Raw genomic sequence first — 16,618 nt, 5'->3', positions numbered from 1 at the left:
TGTGTGTGTGTATGAGTAATGGGGGAAGGGAGGCAAAAGGAAGGCAAGTCAAAGGCAGACAAAGAGGTGTCAGAGAGGGGCAAAGAGCATGCTACATTCTGCACTGTAGGCAATCAATGAAATAACATACACATGAATTAACTCATTAATGATTCCTGGAGTGAGTCTTAGAGATCATGAAACACCAACTGACAAGGCTCTACAAAAAAAAAATCTGTTTAGTAAATGAAAAATATACCACAAACAAACCCAAGTTGGTTTCAAATTTATTTATAACTCAGTGTACAATCCATAAATCAAGATACAAAAGGCACAGTATATTTTTAATCAAAGCCTTTGGAGCTCACAATATACGGTATAAGAAATTGAATTGATAGATCATTTATTATTGTTATGAAACTAAAGGCTTTATATTCTTAAGTGAAGTAAAGCAGACAGCAATATGTTCATATTAGAAAGTTCCTACTGTGAGTGAGAACTGGATTAAAATTGAGATATTGCTTAGCAAGACAGACAAATCTATATTTATTTTTGTCTGTGAAACTATTGCAACCATACATAACCCATAAGTACAAAGAAGCGGCACTGGGGGAAACCACCTTGCTGGTTTGTCCTGTGTGTGAGTGTTTGGCAAACACAGCCTGCGGGGTGTGTAGTCCATTGGCACATAATCAGCTCTCTGACCTGTAACGTGTACATTCTGGAATATTAATTGGCACAATTAAAAAGTTATTTAGATGATGAGCTTGGACCAAAAAAATGTTGCTGCTTCTCAGAATCCTGAAATGCAACTTGGACTTCCTAATAAGCTGGTTTAACTGTTCCCAGAGAGATTTTACACTGGGGGGAGGAAGCAACAGTCAAGGAGCCATGCAACACACAAATCTGAACAGTCCAGCATGTGTCAGTGCAAAGAAAATTCATTCTATAAAGTGACTAGTGTGAGAAAGACTTAGAAAGGATTATAAAAATACACTACCATATGTTGTAGTAGTTGAAAGTGATTAATCCAGTTCTTAAATCCCATTTTAAACTACCTTTCATTTCTGTCTATAGAAAAATAGAAGCCAATTGCCTTGTTTGAATGCTATGTAGTTAATTACATCTTCTAAGAAACTATTTTAAAACTAAATGTAATGTTTAATTACAAAATGCCCTCCCTAAAAACAGTTAGCTTGTACATTGATTTGTAGTTCATTAAAAATGCTTTCTTAATTATATTTCCAGCCAGAAAATACATAGACATTAAAGAGTCTATAGAGAAATTTTGAAATCACAGCATGAATTTGTGAGGAGAAAGTTACACTTCAAATAGTGGACAACTGACAGCCACAACCGCCTTCCTGTAATTTCAGAACTTAATTGTTGTAAGAACAGTAATTGGAAAGCAGTGTTCATTGTAACGGCTATCAATACCACATATTTTTTTTATATGAGTAGATTTTCAAGGACTAATTAGAAAGCAAATCGATTGCACCAAACAAGTGTAAAGTTCACGTTAGGTGTCGGACCGATCACCTCAACACGCGGGGTTCACGGCTAAGGGCAGCCCGCGCTTTGGTTCGTAGGGTGTTGTCCTGGAAACCATGCGGATGCAGTCAATAACAGGGCAGACGCTGAGACACAGGGTGCAGCCTGTACAGCTGTCAGTAACCATGGGCAGGTGGGTTTCGGGATCAAACTGGATAGCCTGTGAACAGGAATAAACATTATTGATGTCACTCACAGAAAAGGTCAAAATTGCTCCCATTTCAGTGTCTGCATTTCCTGCGCTACAGCACTTGCAGACATCTTGGTGTGATTCTGCACTGCAGCTATAGCAACTGTTCAACTGGCAGGGAACAAAACAACCCCCTCTGCGGACACTGGAAACTTAGAGATGTGGGCCAACTTATACCTTGGCAAAAGCTCATAGGTCACAAGGGCTGGTTAAAAAAGGAGGAGTTTGGCCCAAGATATTTAAACTCCCAGAAGGTATTTCTCCTTCAAATGAAGGAAATATTTCATAAGATAGCAATGTGCCAGGGTATTGGTTCAGAGGAGACACCAGACCATGCCTGTACGGCTTCAGCACAATGCTGGTCACAATGCATTCTTTTGATTTTTATTTTCATCACAGTAGAAACAATCTACTTTAATAAACAGTAGGGAAAAACACAGCACACTGTGTCTCATGTGATTATTTTCCTTTGCAAGTCTTCAAAAGGGATATCAGAGTTTGGGGCACAGAGACCTTCCTTTAGTTCTTACATTCCATGCAGTGAATCCTCATTACCAATAAGGGTGATAACTGTATCTGAATGTGAAATAACAATTGCAGTCTCAATGAAATAAGCTCCTGGTATAATGGAAATAGCAATTAAAAGCAAAAACAAAAGCATCACACAACTGCAAAAGCTTCAATGTTTAAGAAGCAAGAGTAGAAAAGTAAAATATTAGAAAAACCTGCCCAAAACACTGAACATCTACTTTAAGAGTTTAGGAGGGAAAATCAGGCCTGAAAGCTGAACTCTGGCTTCTGTGCAAACAAGCAGTGTCTTAGCAAATCTCCCTGACCACTGTCAGCAACTAGGGCAGGCAGGGAGGTGATACGAGGTACTGAGTGCTGCTGCAGATGGGCTTCAAAGGCAGATTTGCTACATTTGGGGTTTCACTGCTCAGACGGCACAGAAGTTGCTGTAGCAACCAGAAAGGGCATGAAGTTGGTAGTAACTACCCTAGATCTATGAGTTTTGGTTTAGCTTGAGCACAAAGAGAGCTCTGGCTTGTGAGTATTTAAGGAGGACTCCTTTCTCTCTCACTAACAACAATGCACATCTTGAAAGGGAGTTCAAAGAGGGAGAGGAAGTCAGGACTACAGTGCTAACTTTAAATTAAGGAAAGGTTTTCCGTTGGAGTCACACAAGGTGACAGCTCTGTAGAGCAGCATGGAAATTTCTGAAACAAAGGGAAGTATAGAGCAGATGCTATTTTGAAGGAGGTGTGTGTGTTGATTTATTTGCAATTAAGAATTGCTTTGCAATTCTTTGCAATTAATTTCTTTTCAATTTCTTTAATTAAATAAGGCAAAAACATCTTTTTTGTCCTTAGAAAATGTCCTGGGGCTTTAAACTTTGGTTCTTTCAGTGCTGATTTTTTTTCAGTTACAGAAAATAAAATTTTACTAAATATAAACCCATATAATGTGCCTAGGTCTTTTGCTCACCAGGGGCTATATCCTCCCCTTCAATGGGAAATCTGATGGAAGGGGAAGAGGTGAAGATTGCAGTGTCAAGAAAAAATTTAGACAGTTAAAAGGCTACTGTAGTAATCTACTTTGGCCTAAATGCAGCATTAATTTTCTTGGGAAAAAAACCCATCTTTGCTCTGATATACTTGTTTTAATTACAGGAGTTGATTTTAAATGGAAGACTTCTTTCTGTGACTGTATGTAGTTCAGTTCCTCAAACCTACTACTGATTAGACTGAATCAAAGATGAACACAAACTCATGGTGTGTCCAAAGGAAACTTGCTGCTCATTTAGAGTATTTATTTCTGACAAGCTATTTTCAGACTAAGATTTATGGAAAACTTTGTGTAGAAATTATTTTTATTTACTGCATATTGGATTCCATGACAGTTATGCTAGACCATATTTTGGTTTTCTAAAAGAGGCGAGTTTTCCTGTACTGCCTTTTTTGCTGCAGACCAGTCCATCAGCTCCAGTGGACATGGCACAGAATGACACGAAGACATGTGGATACATATCATACATCTTATGCTACCATAGTAAGCAGAAATCAGATGAGTACTTTGCTGCAAACAGGAGCCTCAGGTCAAAATTTTGCTATTTGCTGGTCACAATGATTTCTGCAAACTTCAACCTGCTGCTCTAAACCATGACAGTTATCCTGGAGAAAGGATCTGTATAAGACCAGCCCTTGTCAGGAAGGGACACGTTCTCCCTTTCTCCCTCATGTACTTGAAAACCATCAAGAACTACATTTACTGCCATGTAACTTGGGACTTCTTCATTTTCTTCCTCTTAAAAAGAATCCCACTTGCAGTTAGGGAGGGCCTGTGGCAGTGACACGCTCTGCTGGGCAGTGTCGCCACCTTTCACACAGCTCAGGCAGGGCCTGTGTGCCATGGCCTTGGAGCATGCTGGGGTTTGAATCCAGTATTTTAGGGATCTGTTTTTACCACCTGCTCATTAACAGAAGGTGAATTCTTTCTTCCCAGCAGCAGAAAGATAACTCATCGTGCCTTTCTGCTAATTACAGCTGTGCTCTTACCTGGTAGCCAGAATCATTACAGGTCATGTAGCATTTGCCACAGTTGATACACATTTCCTCGTCAATCAGAGCCACAACTTGCTCTGTGTTGCACAGATCACCATATGTTCCAATATATTGCAGTGCTTTTCCAATTACATCCTAGGGGAAAAAATAGTTTAAAGACTCATTTATAAGATACCTAAGCAGTTTCTACAGCTGCACAGGAACACTCTCTAGTACTTTAATGTGGAAGGTTTGGCCATGCATTTTGATGATGTTTAGGATTTTTCTTTTAAATTTCCAAGTTGTTGACCTTCATACCTCCTGTAAAATACAAAGAATGCTCCATACAGGCACATTTTGAATGCAGGCAGTACTAGAAGTATATACTGTTGTACAAACATTCTACAAATAGGTTACACATTTGGTCCTTGATTGAAAAGTGCTCAAGATCAAGCCAAATAAGAGACACAGACAAGTCTGCCCAAAATTATAAACTTCAAAGTGTTTACCTTTGTTTTTGTGTTGCCAAGAAACATGATAAGGATTTATTTTTGAATTCTGTTTCTCAATATTTTTGAACAAGCAATACTAACCTTATTCCTATTAGTCCAAAAATTATTCCAAAATTATCAGCAACCATTTTAAGTATGTTGCATTTAAATTATAAATCACCTGTATGATTTATAATCTCATACAATGCTTTATATATATATATATATTGTTTTCCACTCTCATTGAAGAAGAACAGAATTACAGCAAGTTAAAATTTCATTGTGTAACTTATTTTGGGCAGCATTACTTTGAAAAAAACCTAAACATCCCTAATTATTCCTATGCCAAATGAAAGCAATGGTTAATGTGGCTTTATCAATGTTAGCTCTAAAGGAAAGCTCTGCTAGATGAATTAAATGAGAAAGTGTCTTCCTAATCTGCTAAGAACTTGCAAAACCAGCTCTGCTTTCTGAAAGAATGAGGTCTACCTGGCCTTCAGCACTTCTACAATAGTATTTTTATGTAAAGAGACAAATTTTTTTCTTCACTGGATGCAGTAGTAGTATCTATGAATTTGCTCCTAATGACTGTTGAGGTAGAAAATTCAACCAAATCCTATGCCCAAGAAGAGAGACTGGCAAATGTTTTCTTGTTCCAAAAACACTCAAATGTTTTCTCTCTGCCAACCCCCTGAGTTGCTGACATGTGAAATACCTTGGTTGCACTCATTCAATGCTAAAAGCCTTCCAGTTCTTCTCAGCAACATGCAGAGAACATTAATGCTCTTCCAGCATAAAACAGCTATGGCACATTGCTAAAGGCAGCGTGATGAGCGTGGACAGATGACTGTGAGCAAGTTATCACAGCTTAATGAGTTAGCACTCATCAGTAGAGCTGTGTGAACTGATTATGTGCATGGTCCAAATTCATTGCAAATTTGAAGTAAAATCTGTTTGCTTAAACTACTGTAAAAGGTCAATTAACTACTATGAAAGTGTTTCAACTAATACTTTTTACTAGAACAAGACTTGAACATGCAGCCCTTTACTGTGACTCCACTGATGAGCTACAGTAACTAAATCAAATGTGATCTCCTAGGAACTGCTCATATCCCTGTGTTTTCAGTTCCACTTCTTACTCAGAAATGTTCATGGATTTACTGGATTTGCAGCAGTTTTCAGGTTGCTACAATTCTCAGGTGTCTGCAGTCTTCTGTGTCAGTTGAAATATTGTGGTAGTAGAATTCAGCTCCAGCTTTCTAAACTCTCATGTAGGCTTGTCTGTTGACAAGTCCCACCTTTTGAACGTGCTACAGGTTTCAAAATTCACATCTTTGTGTGATCTACTGCCCCCAGCAATACTAAGTATCCTCTCTTGTGTGTATATACCTCCCAAACATTCCACTGTCAAAAATGCATGTCTCCTGCAAGTGATGATCTGTGTACTGAAGAATTTAAAGAAACGATGTAAAATCTGCGCAACATACAACGAAGAAGCTTTCCACTGCCTGCCCATGTTGCAAAAGTATCAACATGGGGAGATTCCTGACAGTGAAGGGCTTTTCAGTCTGCAAAAGCATATGTTTAAATAGCATAAGCAATTTTCTCAGGGAGGTTCTGGATTCACATCTGTATTCTTTAAATATTGTTTGGATGTTAACAAAACCCACAGAGCTCAAGCAGGTTGCAGAGATGGGCTACTCAAATAATCATGAAATGGAGGGCCTTGCTTGTGAGAGAAGACAAAAAAAACCTTACAAGATGTTTAGCCTAGGAAGATGAAGGCAGAGCAAGAATATGATGTCTATATATACATCAGGGAGGAGAAAGACCTATTTAAGTTAAATGACAATGTTGGCACAAGAACACACAATTATAAGCCAGTAATGAATAAATGCAAAGCTGGAAATTAGAAAAGGCTTTTTAAATGGGAAAGGAGTGAAGTGGTTAACGGCCTTCCAGGGAAGCAGCTGGAGGACACAGGGGAGGTAATCCAAAGTTTAGGATACCATTAGATAGCTCAGGAAGTGCTTGCTTGCAACAGCATAATCAAAGTTGATTTTCCACCTACAAACTCACAAAAGGAATAACAAAAACAATGCATAAAGCATGGTGATTTCTGAATTTGTAACTAAGTCTCACTTCTCGCAGCTTACAAAAATACACTTTTGGGGACTTAGAATCCCAAATAGGGAGGATGATGGCATTTTAGAGGCCTGAAAGTGATTTCAAAAGACTATGTCAATGACTTACTGCTGATTTACCCTCTTTGCTGTTGTGTCTTTTAATCACTTTTTTCTCTCAAGCAAAAACTGTATCTTCATTCATTTGCAAAGTTTCAAGACATTATTGACTAAAAAAGCAATGGTACTTAAAAGATGTTCTGCAGGTGCACTCTTTTACAGCATCTCAGGGCTTCTTGTTTTCATAAAACCATAAATGTTTGGAACAAAATAAACAGTGCAGCAAGAAATAATCAGCTTTCACTGTTTAAAGTGGTTTCACTCCAAAAAGCAACTGTCTAAAATGGCACTATGGGATTCCACACTTGATATATCTCAGTGGCCTCCAGATCAAATGTGCAATGTTTACAGACTAATTTTTTTTTTTTTTTTTTTTTGCCAACTGCCAGACCTGCAAACAGGAGCCAGGTTCTGAAAGTCAAGTTGTGTTCTTTCTGGCTTATGCATTACCAGTAGCAACTAAAAAAAAAAAAAAAAAGAAAGAAAAAGATGGAAGTTAAATTTTTTGCTAAGCTGCACCTTTGAGATGGCAAGGACATGGAGTGCTCCTTTTAATTACTGCTGTGCTGTCCTGCTCTTCTTAACAAAACTGTACTGAATGAACTGGGAGAGGAATGTAGTCCTGCAACTGGAACTGTCAGGGAATTCAGTTGCTATGGAGAGAATCAGAGCAGAATCCACGAGTTTTGTGTTACTAATGAGTACAGAAAAAATATTCTTTTTGTCACCAAGCTAGGTAGATGTGATTTTGAGTATACACAAGGAGCAGATCTGTTCAGTAGGATATTATTTTTGCAATGCTATAATAGCTGCATTTTAATCTAAAGGTATCAAACATTTTATGGTGATTAGCTTTTCATTAGCCATCATATTAGTAAACCCATATTTGTAAATACAATTCATGATTGAGCTCTGGCTCCTTGTAGACCTGCTGTGTCCATCTTCACGCAGACCTTTTCGTATAAGACCCCACTGTGCTCTAGAGATGATGAACATCACAGGCCTCTCATTAGAAAGGCATACACAGTGCAGGTACTGCACCTCACATAGCAAGTTCAAAGGGAACACACATTAGGGAGGTACCTGTCTTCCACATGGTCTTTTTCTGTAATAAAGATGAGGTACGGACAGAGGGAGAGAGATGAAAAGAAGAAATGTTAGAAACAAAATGATGGAGTATGGAAGAAAAAGTCACCAGAATCTGAGGGTACATGACCAAGGTCAATTTACAGTAAAGCAGCTAACAAAAACATGTAATCTGATTAAAACTAACTTTACGTTGAAAGATTACAGATACTTTGCCAATACTTAAAAAAGGTGCTCTGAGATTTAGGGACCTCTAAGCCTTGTTTTCAGTAAATCAGTTGCGGTACCAGCTAAAGTGGGGCTTACAAAATAACTCACAGAATCATAGGCTATCCTGAGTTGAAAGGGACCCACATCATCAAATGCAATTCCTGTCTGTGCACAGGAAAATTCCAAAAATCACACCATGTGGCTGAGAGTGTTGTCTGAACGCTTAGATGAACATTTTTGTTACTATTTAATAAGGTTTCTGTAATGAAAATTATGCCTTGTGAATCTATCACAATTCTTTATGAAGACTGTGAGGTCTGTCAAATAAAAAAAAAAAACAACTCAAAAAACAAAAACCCCAGTAATTTTTATGTTTGACTAAGCCTCTGATAGGAGCCTGTGACACAACAGAGCTCTGAAATCAGGTAGTCGTGAACTGGGATTGCAAATTGGTTAAAGAGCAAAAACAGAGCAAAAAATAAAGATGTGGAATACAATGACCAATGTTCAGAAAATGTAAAATATTAACGGAACAAAGCATCTCAATTTTCTGGTTTAGATATGATGTTGTTTAACATGTTTGAGTGTCTTTCAGGAAAACATTTGAACCAGAAGAGTGTAGAGTTGGTACAAATTTTAATTTAAATTGAAGAAAATCCAAGAAACTTGTAGGTATTTTAAAAACTAGATGAAGAGATACTATCACGGTGAAAAAATGCAGCTTGACAAACATCTTATCAAAGTAAATAACTTTTGCTGATCTTGCCAACAGATACATTCTAGATAAAAAAAATCTGCAAAAGAAAACACAGTAGGAGACACTACTGACAGCTCACGGAACCTTCTGCTTGGTGTGCTGTCCTGACCAGAGGCAAGCAAACTAGCAAGATGTTAAGATAGAACATAGCACCATAACTACTGCAGTGCTGTTGTTATAATTAATCAGCCATGATATGGAATACAAAGTCATTCCAGTTTCAACCACAGAAGCACAGTGCCCTGGAGCACTGGGCAATGATTAATGGGAAGAAATTTAACAAGCCCAAATGCCAGATTCTGCATCTAGGATGGAGAAACACTGGGCAGAAGTATAAATTAGGAGAGGAGTGACTGGAGTGCAGCCCTGCTGAAAGGGATGTGAGGGTTCTGGTGGGCAGCAGGTGCATTGTGAGCTAGTGGTGTGCCCAGACAGCCCAGAGGGCAAACCACAACCTGGGGTGCAGCAAACACAGCACAACCAGCCACTCAAAAGAGGTGACTGTCCAACTGTGTACAGCAGTGCTGTGGCCTCACCTTGAGTGCTGTGTACAGTTCTGGGTCCCCCACCATTTCAGGAGGATGTGAAGGTACTTGAATGCATCTAGAGGAGGGCAACAAAGCTGGTGAAAGGGCAGGAACATCCCGTGAGGAGCAGCGAAGGACTTTGGACTTGTCTAGTTTGGAGAAAAGGAGGCTGAGGGGTGACCTCACTGCCCTCTACAGCTTCCTGAGTGGAGGAAATAGAAAGCGAGCTGATGATCTTTTCTCCCAGGTATACAGCAATAGGTCATGTAGGAATGGTTCAAAGCTGTGCTGGAGAGGTTCAGACTGGACATTAGGAAGCACTTCTTTACTGAGAGGGTGGTCATGCACATGCTTCCTAGAGAGGTGGTTGAAGCCCCAAGCCTGTTAGTGCTTAAGAGGCATTTGGAAAATGCCCTTAATAACATGCTTTATCTTTTGGTCAGTCCTGAAGTGGTCAGGCAGTTGGTCCTTTCCAACTGAAATGATTTTTTCTATTCTATTCTATTCTGTTCTATTCTATTCTATTCTAATTCCTATTCTATTCTACTGCAGAGCTACTTGAGGCAGTCCTCCTGCCACACTCAGAGTGGGGAGGGAAAGAGGAAGTTTGGACTCTAGGATTTCTGCCCATATCTGAAGACTAAAGTTTACTTGAACTAGATCAAACACGAGGAATTTAAACTTGAGGATCTCTGTGGATATTTTTCCAACAGGTGGAACACCATGTCACGCCCTAGCTAAGCTGACAAACAGAGCTATGCCAGAATGTTTGAACTACCAAACAAGGCAATCTCTACAGCAAGACTTGTGGAGTAAAAAAAGGAAGAAATAAAATAAGCAGATAAATAGTGACTGAATATTGTGGTATAGGCCCTTAAGGCAAAAGAACTAAATTATTAGGAAGAAAACACAAGAACATATAAGGAAAGAAATTAAAGTAATAAGGAGGTAACCTGAAATAGGCAAATCCATCTGTGGGAGCTGTACAAAACTGCAACTGAAAAGAAAATATCCAAGGCACATATCCACATATGGCAGAAATTCCGATATTACAGACAAGTGAGAAAAGAATAAACAACTCTGCTGAACATCAAAGTGTGCAGTTTCAAATAATATTGAAAAATAGAGAAAATAAAGAGAACAGCCATGGGAAAAGAGATTCAAAAATAAGTTATATTTTGGATAATCGCAGAGGGTTTTTAAATTGATTAAAAAAAAAAAGGCAATTTGACAGTATGTGGAATTTACAAAAATGTTGGAATTTACATATCACCAACCCAACAGCTGATTAGGCAGATTAGGAAACTTGGGGGGGGAATCAAGAAATTTGCACCGACTCTCCAAAAACACAAGCAGCCAATGCAGGGGTCATACCTCTTTCAAGGGCACCTATCTCTCAGGTCCCATCAGCTTTCCAGCATGTCACTTCACTGCTCCGGAGAGCTAGAGTTAAGCTGGGACTACCTATGAGAACCAGGTACTGACCATTACTACTCCCAATATCCTAGTCTGAACTAACATATTCAGTTAGTGAATATGTTATTCTTTCTGTCTAGAGGGTCAGCCAAGATAGAACTACTTGAAGATGGTCTGGGATTTGTAATTCTAAATGTGAACATTTCTTGGACAGTTACAAATAAATCACTCAAGTCCAAGTTCCTTTGCCTCTCTCCATGGAGAATTCCTGATCAGGGAAGGGTATCAGATAAGTCACCTTTTTTCATTAAGCTTCACTCAGCTTCATTAATGAATATTCTGAATCCTCCTGGCAGATTTTCACCACTATATAATAATACATGGATCTATTAATAATCAACTTTATTAAAACCTCCCTTTGTAGTGGCAAATGCCCTACTTTAACAAAAACCCAGGTATTTTCCTATTTCTTAGAGGGCATCTGTGGCGAACTGACCCCGTCTGGAAATCAGGTATCCACCAAAGCTGCTCTATCACTCCCCTCCTCAGCAGGACAGGGACAAAAAATATACTGAAAGTCTCATGGGCCGAGACAAGGACAGGGAGAGATCACTCACCAGTTATTGTGTCAGGCAAAAGAGACTGGACTTGGGGAAATTAGTTTAATTTATTGCCAATCATATCAGAGTATATATATGAGATATAAAACCAAATAATGAAACACCTTCCCTCCACCGCTTCCTTCTTCCTGGGTTCAACTTATACTCCTAAATTCTCTACCTCCTCCCCACTTGGGGGTGCAGGGGAATGGGTTAGGGTTAGAAGGTGTTGCAGTTGGCTTCACATTGTCTCTGCCTTTCCTTCCTCCTCACAGGGAGGACTCTTCACATTCTTTCCCTGCTCCAGAGTGGAGTCCCTCCCGAATTCGTCCCACAGGCTGCAGTTTTTCGTGAACTGCTCCAGTGTGAGTCTCTCCCACGGAGTGCAGTCTTTCAGGAACAGACTGCTCCAGCATGGGCCCCTTCCACAGGGCCACAAGTTATGCCAGCAAAACTGCTCCATCGTGGGCTCCTCTCTCCATGGGGTCACAAGTCCTACCAGGAGCCTGCCCCAGTGCAGGCTTCCCATGAGGTCACATTCTTCTTTCTGGCATGGGGTCCTCCACAGGTTGCAGGAGGATATCTGCTCCACAGGCTGTAGGGGAACCTCTGCTCTGTCACCTGGAGCACCTCCTCCCCCTCCTTCTTCACTGACCTTAGGGTCTACTGAGATGTTCCTATCACCTAGATTCACAGACCAGTTTGTGTTGGAAGGGACCTCAAAGGTCATCCAGTTCCAACCCCCCTGCCATGGGCCACTGCAAGGACACCTTCCAGCAGGCCATATTGGTCTTGAACACTCCCAGGGATGGGGCATCCACAACTTCTCTGAGAAAGCTGTTCCAGTGCCTCACCACTCTCATAGGAATTTCTTCCTAATATCCAATCTAAGCCTGCCTTCTTTCAGTTTAAAGCCATTCCTGTTGTCCTGTCACCACATGCCCCTGTAAAAAGTTCCTCTACAGTTCTCTTGCAGCCCCTTTAGGTACTGGAAGGGTCTCTGTCTCCCCAGAGCCTTTTCTTTTCCAGGATGAACAGCTCCAGCTCTCAGCCTGTCTGCATAGGAGAGGTGCTCCAGCTCTCTGGTCATCTTGGTGGCCCTCTGAAGGCTTCCTTTTTGTGTCTGAGTTTGTTCAGGGCCTCATAGCATTTTTCCCTGACTTCCTCTTTGTTGGGATGCATTGCTCCTGAGCTTGGGAGAGGTGATCCTTGAATATTACCTCTCTTTCCTCCAGGGCTTTATTTCATGGTTCTCTGCCAAGCAGATCCCTGACAAGGCCATATTCTCATTCCTCTCTTTGACTTGCTGGTTTTTTCCCTCCTTTTAAAATATGTTATCCCAGAGGCACTACCACCATTGCTAATGGGCTTGGGCTTGAAGCCAGCTGCCCTTGGCTTTGTCAGACACTGGGGAAGCTCCCAGTAGCTTCTCAGAGAAACCACCCCTGTAGTCCCAACACTACACCAAAACCTTGCCATGCAAACAAAGTACAACCTCTCTTGCTGCTGTTTTTCTCATTATGGTTAAAATATTAAGGAGATGTTCAGACTGGAAGACTGTCACGAATCAGCTTTGGCGACGCCTATCTTCTTCTAATTGCTTCAGTTTCATTTAACCAAAGGTGTGAAAAAGAGGCTAACCTGATTTCAGTGGCTGAGAAGCTCCTCAGACACCACTCAAAAGTATTCAATATCTTTTAAACAAAAGTTTGTATTTGGGGGAATTCATTTTCCTCTTCCCTGCAGAAGGGCCTCTTTTCTTTTTTTTAATCTGTCTCCTACTACTTGGATCTCTTTGCTTTTGTACTTGGAGTTAGGCTTGATAAATTATTGACCTCAACTTTTTATTTATGTTTTTTCAAGTCTTTATGTCTGTTTTTCCCTCTTGCTAAACTTTTTCCTTCATTTGGTTTATTTGCTTTTGGATGGTATCAGTTTTTTGGTTTTCTGCTGTTTTCAGAAGCAAGCTATCTCATTGAAAATGCAGTTATTGGCTCTTGCTTCTTCTTTTTCTTTTTCCCTACATCAATACTCTCTCCCTGCAAAGAGAACAGAATCATGAAACCTCGGAGGTCAAGCAGGCTTTGAAAATGCTCATCATAGTGGGGGGAAAAAAAAGAGTAGATTGCTGTTCTTTGGAACTTGTATACATATAGAAGGGAACCTCAGCACAAGAGGAGGAGAGTGATTTTCAAAAGCATGACATAAACCAAAATAAGCAGTCCAGAAATCTGAGAGAGGTCTATAGATGTGGCAAACCATTAATTTAAACAGGAAGATGATTCAAAATTTCTCCTTGGCTGGTTTTGCCATTCTACCAGTTAGCTTGGAATACTGGATATACTGGTAAACTGCAAAATTCTCTTGGTAATTATGTGTTATTTTGAGCACTGTTCATATTGTATTTTATGTTTGACCTTATTTTTGCAAGAATTCTTACAGGTGTGATCATACAGGGAAAGTTACCTACCTGTAGATATCTGATATTCTCCCATATATGAGCAAAACAGTCAACAAATCAACAGACATAATTTTCTAATTGCTTTATAAAAGGGTCTACATGTGAATCACGATTTAAAAAGAAAAATAATAAATTGCTCACTTATTTTTTCTAATCAGACTCGAAGTTTAAGTCAGCTCTGAAGTGAACACCTAGAATAATTAGCTTATGCCGTTTCATTTTATTGATATTTATTGGCTAACTAAGGGAAGAGAAAAGCTTCAATGTATATATTATGCAGTAGATAGGGGTCACAGGTTTTATTTCTGCCTTGACATTTACTCATTGTAGACAGTGGATCAGCTACTTAGACAAACATTCTCCAGCTTTAAAAGTTCAGTCTGAAAACCTATGACACAGCTTTTATATGTACTGAACACCAACCTTTTCCATTGATCCTACATGAGGGATGGAGGCATTTAGCACATTGCAAGTAATCAAAAGGTATCATGCAAAACAGCTCATACTGTAGCATTCAAACTGAAAGAAATTGTAAACAATTCTGCTTTGCTCTTCAAGGCATTACCCCCGCTTGTTCTGCAATTACTGTTCCATTGCCTGAATATCTTCATTTTGAAAAATGACATTAGAGAAATACCTATACATGTACATCACAAATCATTTCTCATTGATTTTGGTTAAAAGCTAGAAAGTCTGCATAAACAGTTGTCTTTGATGCCCTCTAACTAGCTTAAAAGCAGTAATAACCAACTCAAGCTGCCAGAAATGACTGTGCATGTCAACTGCCTGATGGCCGATCATTTCCTATGCATAAGCATATATTTTTGTTACCTTGATTGCTGGAATGGGCTTCTTCGGAATGAAATGCTTTTTCTCGGGAAGCACAGCAGTCATGTTCTGTGCCTTCAGTTTAATCTTGTTCTCAGCTATTATTTTTTTGCGTTGTTCCAGGTAAGGCCCAAAACTGGGTAGTTTCTGAAACAAAAATGATTATGCTTAGTGAGTGGGGGTAGTAAAAAGGTGAGTCTGATCCCACAGGTGAAACCTTAAGTCCATGCTGACCGTGACTTGCTTCTTATTCAGGAAGTTGAAATTGAAAACAGCAAGACTGCACCAGAGTGAGAAGTGAATAAAAATCAAATATGAACACTGGGATCTGACTTGAAAATATATACTGAATATTAAAATATTAATATCCCACAGCAGAAAAATAGCTGAATTGCAGGTCAGCATCTCACAATCTATTATATCCCCATTGCATACTTGCTTGTATATAAAAATGTATCATGTTAAATAATTCAAATGTGTAACTTTATTTCTATTTTATTTTATACTATGTGGTAAGGTATCAGAAAATTACCAGTTTACTTAGAAGGGTTCCACCAGTATTTAAGATTACTTGTATTGATATCTGAATATATCAATACATATTTTTTAAAGCTTATAAACATGTATTTTGCAGTCTGATAATAGAAGGCTGTCTTGACCTGTCAAAGTAAGGCTAACAAACACCAAATGAACTAAAACACATTATAATCTCCTAATTTACCTCCATGTCCCACTTGCAATCTTTTCTGCAACATTTAATCCTTGAACCCAATTAAGCAAAGTCTAGAGGAAGATTTCACTGAATTGCAAAACTCATGTCTCACCCAAGAACATGAAAGAGCTGGTTAAGGATTCATAAAACACTCCGCTTCCTGACAGAAAAAGTCCCTTTGCTTACCTAGCAGAGATATGGACAACTGTAGTGTGCCACGATCACAGAGTTCGGTGAGTGAAAATGGTAAAAAAATGGATTTTTGCTTGATGCAATAGATCATGCCCTTCCTCCCCTGAAACTAGTTTCTTATTCTGCAAAAGTATTTTATCCACCTAACTAAACCCTGTTCAGAAGCTACAGCAGTACTGCAGAAACCAGCAGGTAGTAACAGGGGATACACAGCCTCGGCAGCTGCTAGCATTAATTCACGCTAATAATACAACCTCAAAGAGCATATCGAACAAGATACAGTACTGCCGCAGTCATCAATTTTTTAAGAGGGAATTTCAATGTGAATTTTAAACCCCAAATTATTTAAAAATTTACAAATTATTATTTTTTAAAATGAAGTAAATCCAGAAGAGGTTACCCTGCCCTTCTTCTAATCCTTAGGAGAAAAATTCCTCGATGAGTTCCGTCAGCCACAGTACCCAACCCTGGGACCTCAGGCTTCTTGCTATGACAAACAGAAGCTTTCTTGGCTGTTCAGTTTTTGGCACTCTGAGCATACAGCCAGAGGGTGAGGTCCTTGAAATGCTTCCCTGCTTCCAAGAGTTGGTTTGTGGCCTCAACACATTTTTAACAGCAAGTCAGCATGAGCCTTGCAGTCTCCTGGAGCTCCCCGGAGGAGGTGCCCTCCTGCAGGCTGGAACTGAACCATGAGACAAAGCCTCAGTCTGGGCAAATGCAAGGCCAGAACTGTGAGGGATATTGCAGACCCCATCTGTCCCAAAGGTAGGTGTAGTCAGAGTTTCCCCATTGTCCATGGGCTCTTATTGTGTCTGTTCAATGAGAACTTGGTTCCT

At 39.6% G+C, this 16,618-nt stretch overlaps 1 protein-coding gene across 1 annotated transcript in view; it reads right to left on the bottom strand.

The window, feature by feature from the left end:
- Positions 1-249: 249 nt before the first annotated feature.
- Positions 250-16,618, bottom strand: part of DPYD (dihydropyrimidine dehydrogenase) — a 338,474-nt gene continuing 322,105 nt past the window's right edge. Inside the window, exons 22-24 of the mRNA XM_029963231.1 lie at positions 14,882-15,025; positions 4,276-4,416; positions 250-1,690 (exon numbers count right to left, since the gene is read on the bottom strand). Of these exons, the coding sequence (XP_029819091.1) occupies positions 1,520-1,690; positions 4,276-4,416; positions 14,882-15,025 (456 nt within the window). The 3' untranslated portion in view covers positions 250-1,519. The remainder of the gene's footprint in view (positions 1,691-4,275; positions 4,417-14,881; positions 15,026-16,618) is intronic.

This window comes from Manacus vitellinus, unplaced genomic scaffold (assembly GCF_001715985.3).
Source record: "Manacus vitellinus isolate BGI_N305 unplaced genomic scaffold, ASM171598v3 scaffold_56_pilon, whole genome shotgun sequence".
NCBI lineage: Eukaryota > Metazoa > Chordata > Aves > Passeriformes > Pipridae > Manacus > Manacus vitellinus.
Note: the sequence above shows the minus strand (reverse complement) of the source record. Positions and strands in the feature narration are given on the sequence as shown.